The sequence below is a fragment of the Miscanthus floridulus genome, chromosome 9 (genome assembly GCF_019320115.1).
Source record: "Miscanthus floridulus cultivar M001 chromosome 9, ASM1932011v1, whole genome shotgun sequence".
Lineage (NCBI taxonomy): Eukaryota > Viridiplantae > Streptophyta > Magnoliopsida > Poales > Poaceae > Miscanthus > Miscanthus floridulus.
This window is the reverse complement of record NC_089588.1, coordinates 44015996-44026157: the sequence shown is the minus strand read 5'-3', so window position 1 is coordinate 44026157 and position 10162 is coordinate 44015996. Positions and strand designations below refer to the sequence as shown.

At 48.0% G+C, this 10162-nt stretch overlaps 1 protein-coding gene across 1 annotated transcript; it reads right to left on the bottom strand.

Annotated features, from left to right (window-relative positions):
• Positions 1 to 294: 294 nt before the first annotated feature.
• Positions 295 to 1665, bottom strand: LOC136484377 (putative serpin-Z6A). Its single transcript, XM_066481610.1, has 2 exons — positions 1219 to 1665; positions 295 to 1155 (listed from the first exon to the last, which is right to left on the bottom strand). The coding sequence occupies exons 1-2, from the start codon at positions 1663 to 1665 to the stop codon at positions 295 to 297; spliced, it is 1308 nt and encodes a 435-aa protein (XP_066337707.1).
• Between the last annotated feature and the right edge of the window lie 8497 nt (positions 1666 to 10162).

Genomic DNA, 10162 nt, shown 5'->3' with positions numbered 1-10162 from the left:
TGTCATCTTCTCGATCGTTTCATGTCACTATCGGCCTGTTCGCTGGTTGGTTTCTGGGCTGATAAGCTCAGCTAATGCTAGTTTGTTATGAGAGGAAAACACTGTTGGCTGGCTGATAAGCCCTAGCTGAAACCAATAAGTGAACAGGCTGTACGTATATGCGTGAGATATTGGTCAGCAAGAAATTCTAATTTCTACGGAGGCAACTCGATAGAACTCTAGCTTACAATTTACTAGGCCACATATTAGTGTACTTATATTAATATGAAGTATCAGAAGTTTACTAACAGGCCATCACCCTGAAATCGAAGGGTCGAGGACGCGGCCAACAAAGATGATAGCACGAGACACCTCCTCGATCAGAAAGAACACAAATGGGTGGTCAGCAACGAAATCCACCTTCACCGGCTGATCCATTATCGCACTTGCCCCACAGAGCATGTAGCTGGCAGTGGCACCAATGGCAACGGTGCCACCCTCGTTCACCTCGAGCACCGCCTTATGGCAGACGTCGGCAACGTACAGCAGCGTGCCAGAAGCGTCCTCGTCGCGCTTGGCCACCATGTTGGCCAGGTCAGCTTCGCCAGCAACGAAAACGGAATTGATCCCCATGCCGTTTCTCAGCACCTGCCTCACGCTGCCGGAGGCGGACAGCTTGAACTTGGGCAGTCGGAAGTCCCCGACGGGGACCTGCAAGGTCGGCAGGCGGTAGTGCCAGAACCCGGGGCCGGAGGACATCTTCTCAACGAGACCTGGGAGCCCGTCCCGCTCGTCAGGCAGGAAGATGCACATGGAGTATTTCGGGGCGGGGTCATCGCCAACATTGCTCTCTGATGATGATCCCTTACGTGGTGCTGGTGCCGGTGATATGTATGGGAGCTTGAGCACCTTGTGCCCGTTGCGGATGGCGATGTACTGGCTGCGCACTGAGCACATGAAGGGCACGTCGGCAGTGCTGCCGTCGAGGCGGTGGAACTTGTCCACCACCGTGTGCGCCTTGGCGAAGGGCGCCTCCCATCTGCCCCTGAAGTGGATGGCGCAGGAGAGCACGAGGCTTGTGAGTGTGTTCACTGAACTTGGATCAAGGATCGAGTCAATGTGCTTGTTAGTCGCCGACGCCAAACAGCCGTTGATCTCGCCAACTGCCTTCTCCGGCTTCATGAAAAGAGAAAATTAAATTTTGTTTCAGTGCGATCTATTAATTAATTAAGACCTCACCTCGTTACTGAAGTCGACGGCGTGCGCCTCGGCGTTGTAGGACGTGGCGGCGGCGTCGCGGAAGGCCGGCAGGAGCGCCCACGCCACGTCGTGCGACGCGCGGCACGCGAACGCGACGGCCGGCCCGCCCGACCGCGACCGGTCTACGAGCGCGCGCTCCGCGGCGCGGCGGGCGAACACGGCGAGGTCATCGCGGGAGTCTACGCCGAGCGTGTCAAAGAGCTCCTGGAGCGTGCCGCCGCGGGCGCCGGTGGCCAGCAGCGCTAGCGTGGCGTAGACGGACACCGGCGAGAAGACGAGGTTGACGGCGGCGGTGGGGCCGCCCGGCTCCCCCGCGACGACGGGCGGCGCTTGTAGTTGCCTGGTGAAGCAGTGCGCGAGCGCCGTTAGGTCGGCGGCCTTGGACCTGCGCACGGTCTTTCCTGATCTCCGTCGCTTTCGCGTCATGGCTAAGTTGAATACTTGATCGGCGATGTTCTTTTTGTGTGTGTGTCAGGATCGAGTCGCAGGCGGAGCTCGGGATCAATAATATAAGGAACTTTTGTCCAGTTCTCATACAAATCCAATATCCGCGATTAATGATACCATCTTAAAACTCGTATTCCATTCCAATTTCTATGCCATCATGTCGGCGGAAGGCTCCAGATCATGCGGTCTGCAACCCTGATGCCGTTATGTCGATGCATGGCACGTGGAGTCGTGGACACGCACCAAAAAGATATCCACACGCGAAGAGACGGCCGGCTCGCCTTCCAGAAAAAGCGATGTACCGGTACCGGTACTGATGGCACATAGTCGTCGATAGAAAAACGGTAGCTCCTATAGTACAAGCAAGCGCACGGAAGCTCCTACACATACCAGTGACAAAAACGGTAAACACTAACTAAAGTCTACACTATTAAGCTACTACACAAGGCACTAGCTCAACAACACAAGCACAGTATATTGCAATTAAGTAAACTTGTGTTGAGATATGCAAACCACGGATGACACACACTGTTTTTCCCATGGTTCAGTAACTTGCCGGTCACTTAGTCCACGTTGAGGCGAGTTCTAGATTGCCACTCCTCTTGTTAGCTCCAAACCCCACAAGCTTCGGACTGCCCCGCAAGGTAGGCTCCAACATGAGCATTAAATCTTGAGCACGAATCAATTAGACACCCACACAAACCTCGATTCTACTAGACATGCTCTTTGCCTTCCTCTGGTGGGGATGAGCTCAATAGCCCCTCACAAATCCTTCTTCGGAGCACCGCACAATCTTCTTGCGTGTTTCACGGAGATACAATCACCAAGCCATCTAGGAACCGGCAAGTTCCAAGAGTAACAAGAAACCACACTTGCAAATCACCACCTAGTGCCACTCGATTAGTCACTCAATTAATTGCACTAGGATCAATATCCAAGTCACTAAACTTGTCTCACATGAAGTATATGAGTAGGATAGGTGAGGAGAGGCTCTCTTGATGTATGTCAACTTTCCAAAGTGCCAAGATGTAAAAGTTCTTTTCATTTGGTATCTTTTGGCATCATATAAACTTTTCTTTGCATTGCATCCTGGCAAGTAGATAGGTTTTTCATTTAGTATTCATTATTATTTGCTTGCTTTGGTCGTGTTGTCATCAAGCACCAAAAAGAGGGAGATTGTAAGGAAAATGGACCCTTAGCCCATTTAGTTTGGATTTTGGTGTTTGATAATCAACATGACCAAGTTGGACTAATATGTTTGCAAGTGTTTATTTTATAGCCCAATAGGTTGCATGGTGGACTTGGATTTATTTGGAGCGAGAAGAGTTTGTTCAACATAAAAAAGAGAACCTTAGAAGATGTGTTGACAACTTAGAAGAGAAAAGAAGAATCCAAGACGCAAGGAGGAAGAAGCCCAAAGAAATGAAGACGAAGATACGCGAAGAATGGAGCAACGGGCTGCTGCATCAGCAGCACCAGACATGTCCGGTGTTGCACCGGACACCCCACCGGACGGGGCATCTAGAGAGCATGCAGCACGGGCTTCAGCAACCAGAGGGCACCGGTGTGACTGGTGTGCACCAGTTATGGTGCACCAGACACGGTGTTCAGAGAGGTTGCAATCGGGTTGGAGCAGTCCACAGGGCACCGGTCATCACCGGTGTCGCACCGGACACCTGGCATCGGACCGGTCCGGTGCACCGGTCATACACTGTGCTCCAATGGTCGGCTGTCAGAAGCCTAATGGCTAGTTTTGGAAAGGGCACCGAACATGTCCGGTGTGCCACACCGGACATGTCTGGTGACTGCGCAAAAAGCTATTGCAGTTTCCAACGGCTAGTTTTGGCGTGGGGGCTATAAATACTTGCTCCAATCGGCCATTTGAGGGGTGGAAGAGCTGAGGGAAGGTGCTAAGGTATTCATACACCACATTGGAGCTCTCCATATGCATAGGGATTAATAGATCACTTGGTGCTTAGCGTAGGTGCTTTGCGAAGTGCTTATGTTCGTTAGACCACGCTCATATGCGCTCGCTCTAGGTTTAGGTGTAGTGTTTATTGAGGTTTGCACACCTATTGCCACTCGGTGCTTGCATGCACCATTGTTGTACTCGGCGGGGCTTGTAGTCTTGCGAGACCACACCAACTGTGTTTGTGCTGTGGCTGCCACTGTGTACTAGAGGGAACAAGGCCCGCGGCTTTTCAACCGAAAGCTTGATAGTGAAGACGGTCGGGAGCGGTCCGGGAGAGGCTTGCGGGAAGGCACACACCGGAGACCCACTTGTGCGTGGGGAAGGCCCAGGGCTATCCATAGAGATACCCAACTGGGAGCTTGGCCCTTGTGAGGGGCTCTAACAAGGACTAGGGGGGAGCTTGCGCGCTTCTCGATACCTCGGTAAAAATACCGGAGTCATCAACGGGAGTTTGCATCTCTACCTCACATAAGCTTCCGCATTTATATTGTGTACCTTGGTTGTGTTCTTTACCTTTCCTAGCTTAGTTGATAGGCTAGTTGTTAGGATTGGAACCTAGGTTGCATAACTCTTTTGCGGTAGAGATATCAACACACCTAGCAAAACCGTAGTTGCACATTTAGATAACTTACTTTATTGCATAGGTTTTGCTAAGGCTGAAAATAGAGGCCATAGTTAGAAAATAGATTTTAAGTTGCCTAATTCACCCCCTCTTTGGCGCCACGATCCTTACAAGTGGCATCGGAGCTAGGTTGGCTCATATTGGACCCTTGGTTTCACCGCCGTTGAGCCGACGCCATTTAGAGAGGGAAGGATGGATACCTCTAGGCCTTCGCACTTTGACGGCACTAATTTCCCCTACTATAGTGATAGAATGGCTTGCTACCATGAAGCGGTAGATCTTGGTGTTTGGAGAGTCACCCGTGATGGGATGAAACCCCTTAAGAATCCCGAGAAACCAACTGCGGGTGATGAAAAAGAAATTCACCTTAATGCTAGAGCTAAAAATTGCTTGTTTGAATCTTTGAGTATGGAAATTTTTAACCAAGTGTTCACCTTAAAAAGTGCAAATGAAATTTGGTTAAAATTGCACGAGCTCCATGTTGGCACAAGTAATGTCCGTGAACAAAAACATTGCCTTTTAAAATGAATGAAAATGAGCTTGTTCATGATATGTATTCTCGTTTGAATCTAATTATCAATGAACTCAATTTTATAGGATTGACAAATCTAGGTGATGCGGACATTGTGAGGAAGATCATCTCCATTCTACCACATGACAAGTATGCAAGCGTCATCACCATCCTTCACAACATGGAGGACTTGAGCAACATGACCCCGGCCATTGTCATTGGCAAGCTTGTGGCATATGAAATATCACGCAAAATAGGTCAAGAAGAAGCCTTCTCATCAAGCAAAGTCATTGCTCTCACATGTGGTAAGCAAAAGAAGATGAAGGGCAAGCAAGTTGAGTTAAGCTCAAGCTCAAGCTCCTCAAGTGATGAAGAAGAAGATGAGGATGACGATGATAATGAAGAATCAAGTGATGATGATCAAGCCTCCACCTCCTCCTCGGACATTGATGAAGATACAATCAAGCTAATCGAGAAGGTGGTGAAGAATATTCACAAGTTGAATATCAAGTGTGTGCCCATCAAAATTGAAGATTGCCTCTTCACAAACCAAAGAAGAGAGCAAAGAAAGAAAGGATGCTATGGATGCGGCAAGAGAGGGCACTTTCTAGAAGATTGTCCAAACAAGCCCACACCCAAGGCAAGGAAGAAGGCATGCAAGGCAAAAGCCCTCACAACAATCAAGACATGGGATGATTCTTCAAGTGAAGAAGAAGTCCATCACAAGAGGCACAGCTACAAGCACTCATCATCAAGCTCTTCTCATGTGTGCCTTATCGCATGAGGTAATGAAAGCTCATCCTCTAGTGAGAGTGATAGTGATGATGACATGCCTTCTTATGATAAAATTGTACAAGATAATCTTGATTATGCTAAGCTTTGCACTAGCCAACAAAAGAAAATAAAAGAATTAAAAACAAAGGTAGATAGCTCACAACAAGCTTATAATGTGTTGCTTGAACAATATGAAACTTTTGCCAATCTTAATGTGACGCTATCTACTAAAACTGAGCAACTTGAAGCTAGTGCAAGCATAAATGAAATCACAACTAATGATGAGCAACTTGTGAAGAAAAATGAGAAACTAAAGGCAAAGTTAGCTATCTCACAAGAAGCTTATAAAAGTTTGATTACTAAAATGGAAACCCTTTGCAAACATTGTAATGACATAACTAACAAAGTTGCTAATCTTGAGGGAGTCAGTACAACCCCCATCGAGGCACCTAAAAAGAAAAGATCAATCTTTGAAATGCCTAAAAAGGATGCCTCTACTTCTTGTGATGATTTATTTAAATTGGACTCACTTCTTTGCGACCAAGTTTGTTTTAAAATGTGATTGTAGAAACATATACACAAGAGGTCGCAATGGAGAATGAGCAACTCAAACAAGAAGTAGCTCGCCTCACCAAGGACTTGATCCAAAACAAAGGCAAGACGGAGCAAGCTCAACCTCATCAAGATAACGCCATCAAAGGGAGTGAAGAAGCTTGATGAGGGAGCAACCGTGGTTTGTTACGTATGCCGCAAGGAAGGCCACAAGTCCTATGAGTGTAAGGTGAAGAATGGGGGAGAAAACAAGAAAGAGAAAAACAAAAAGCAAACAAGCAAGCTCTCCAACACCTACACTAACAAGGTGAACAAGAAGGCCTCCACACTTGTGGACCCAAATTCTCCTTCCCATGTTAGGAAACTAGATTTAAACTCTTGCAATTTCAATTAGCATCTAGTTCCTTTTCACGCCTAGGTTTGCATTTGCACGTTTAAATTCTTGTCATGCATACACTAGGTAAATCATATGGTAGGGTTGCTTGGTTTCACTCTTACCCTTGGAGAAAACCTACATGGTTTAAATTATTTAGGAGCACGTGAAAGATCCTTGTTTGGTTTTGGTAATTGAGTGACAACCTAGGTTGACTAATATGTGTTTATGTGAGATACACAGGTAATTAGTCCATAGGTACACTAGTGTGAACAACACATGTCATGAAGGCGGAAATGGCTTGGATTTGTTGCGATGCTCACACATGTGATGAAGGAGCTTATTGCATATGAGACATGACATGGAGTCATGTGGCTAGGTGGAGAAGATCAAGACAAGGCTTGGCTTGATGGACCGGTTGCAAGTGTGAAGGGCAAGTCAGAGGCTTTAGAGCGATGGACCACACGTGGCGGTGAAACTTCTGCAAAGACCTGGCGCTGATGGACAAGGGCAACGTTGAAGAGCAAGTGATGTCAAGATCGATGAACCAATAAGGTCACATGATGATATGAAGTGGATCATATCATTTGTGATAGGTTGGTGCCTGTGTAGCATCAACATTGAAAGAGATGAAATGGAATGCGCAAGGCAAAGGTATAACTTGTAGGGCATTTCATTTCACCGGTCATAGGTGTGTAGAGAAGTGCATGACCGAGTTTAGGATAGATGGGCGTACTATCAAGAGGGGCAAATTTGTTTGCATATCGGTCATCTAGTGCCACTCGAGTGATCTAACTTTGCATGCATGCTAGGTTCAAGTGGTGTGGTGAAAAGAGTGATAATCCTTTGAAAAATATTTGTGAAAATAATAACACACTTGCACATGATGGTGTACACTTGGTGGTGTTAGCACATTTGCAAAGGAGAAGAAGTTGGAGTTAAAAAGGAGAAGAACAGGTGCTTTGGACCCTAGGGTTGAGGTGGTCTAGACCATCGTGGATGGGTCTGGAACCTAACCGTAGCCTAGCACTATGGTCGGGCGAGCTCCGGACCCTAGTGGTGTGCACAGTCTGGACCAAGGCGTGATGGTTCAGCCTAACGGCAGCAGCAGCGCTCCGGCTCTGGACCCTACTGTAGCAGGTGTCCGGACCATGGGCTGTGCATCCGGTTGGCCACGTGGTAGGCGGAGAAGGCGCGTGGAGCGTCCGGACACAGGGATGTTGGTCCGGACAGTGCGGTCGGACTTGGTCCAGAGCGTTTGGTGCTATGGGGGTATGGCCCCTGGTATCCATAAGACAAGACATGGGCTGCACCATCAAAGGTGGCCTAGCCCACAAGATCAAGGTGTGCACGGCACTGGTTGATGTGTACCGCAAGATATTGTATAGTACCAAATAGGATACTATCCTTGTAACCCTACCCCACTAGAGTATATAAGGAGAGGCAGGGGTCCCCTAGTCGACATCACCATACATCTCATATTCAATACAATACACCAAAGATACAGGACGTAGGGTATTAGTCGATCAGACAGCCCGAACCTGCCTAAATCGCTGTCTCTACGCCTTGTGTCACCATCTAGTTCCTGATCACGCGCACCTCTACCGATCAATCTACCTTCGTGGGATACCCCTCGGAGGACTGCTGACGATATTCTGTCGACAGTTGGCGCGCCAGATAGGGGTTGTGCGTGCTGATCCATGGCGAACCAGATGGGATCTCAAGATCAATGTTGTTTGCGACAACGTCCTTTGGCAACAGCGACTATGACCTATAGCGGGACTCACCGCGCTTCCCTCATGAGCCTTCCTACCATATCAGATCGGCAAGCGTCCACCAAAGAAGCAAAGCCGGTGACCTACAGCGTCTCCATGCAACAGACTTGTCAAATTCGGCACGTAACGTGTGACAATCCGTCTCTAGGCTATGCAAACCAAAAAGGATCGGCTTGCGTCAGCTATGGCAAGTGTTCTGGAGCTCCACTCAGATATGACAACCAAGACCATATGCAACTAGCATATACATATACATCATACACACGTACGGAACAGATCCATGCTTTTAGCCACCTACGAGATGATTTTTCCTACGGCTCGTCTACTCGCCAAGCTGCATCAGATCGGCTGCTGCTCATCTACGTTTCCAACACGAAGACCAAGGCCACGTCTGAATCTGCATCACCACGCAAGCTAGCAATGAAAAAGGGGGTGTACTCGATCTACATATGGCAGGCAAACTAGATTGAAGCAATGCATGCATATACATGTTTGTCATCCATGGAGCGATTCTCCAGCAGCTGATCGGTCGCCACCTCCACTTGACCTCACACAAGCTAAGTCGCGCTTTAATATTCTTCTAAATATCCCCAATCTTTATATATCACCATAATATTTCTTCGAGCTGTTTTCTCCATGTTTGCTCTCCAAACGATTTTCTGAACCCCCGAATAGTTAGGTTGACGCTTGGATGTCCCTAGAGACAGCCCTATCTCTGGCTCCTCCCTACACGTGCACGAGCGTCTGCCCTCTACGTTATGGGTGGTCGGCAGTGGCTCCTTAGCGACGCTTTGTTCTTCCTACACGCACACGGGCTCCGCGTTCCGCGTTATGGTTAAGGGGCTAGCTGAAACAACCAGGTTTCCGCGAAGGGAAAACCACAGAGTCAAAGTGTATTATGACCATTGTAGATCATATTACCCAAATTCTAGTCGAATACCACATCCATACAATGATAATATCAGAGTATAAATAGTGCGGAATTACATAAATTATTACATCACCGCATTGGCGGAATCAAAAGTAGCATTCATTCAGAACAGCTTGAAGATAAGATCGCCAAACTCGAGCGTAGGAACGAACCCCTCAACCGTCAAACTCCTCGGAGCTATACTCCTCAGCAGAACCTGTGTGCCAAAATTTATCAGTATGATTTGTACTGGCCACTCCCACCCTATGAGCAATGCTTTGTGAAAATTGGATGCAAGTTGGATATAATCAAAAGGAACCTATAAAGCTGGGGTTTCCTATGATTTAGCATATCAAGTATATATTAGTATAGTCAAGTTTTAACACCATCCCCACACACATTCCACCCCATTTCCGTCCAGAGCCAGGTTTTGATCCTGGGATCGATACACCTCCATCTCCATATCATCATCATACCATCGCTCAGTCGACAGGCCAACTCCCTCTCGGCACTGTCTCATGGCCCATAGCTCTTGACTACGACCGACACTCTCTCACGGGGAAAGAAGAGAAGGACTCATCTCACTATCTAGTTTAAGCGAAACCCAGGAAAGGTCCATAGCCGACAAGTCGGCACATGTATCGATCGATCAACCATACACTCTGCAAAGGTTTCACATAACCACAAGATCTGCCTTCTTCGCTGACCATCATCAACTGGGCTGATTCCGGCTGCTTGCTAGCCCAGGATAATGCCACCCTACCATTCAGCCCTGGTACGCCCCAAGTCTAGTCTGGGGCGGCTGAAACTGTGAGTCATGAGTCGGGTCCACAAGGTCTACATGAAGTCTCGGAAGGGTGTGGGGGAAATCATCTGTGCCCCATACCTCCTTACACTGTCCGCTATCAACCAAGCAGTAGTGGCAAAATCCTACCAAGTAGTCCGGCCGTCCCGCACCATATAGGGCGAGTGGTACGTAAGGCTTCC

Bases quoted from the DNA above. Each gene is read 5' to 3' on its own strand.
- LOC136484377 (XM_066481610.1), bottom strand. From the start codon at position 1,665: ATGACGCGAAAGCGACGGAGATCAGGAAAGACCGTGCGCAGGTCCAAG. The intron at 1,156-1,218 runs GTGAGGTCTTAA...CTTTTCATGAAG, and splicing joins CCGTCGACTTCAGTAACGAG to CCGGAGAAGGCAGTTGGCGA.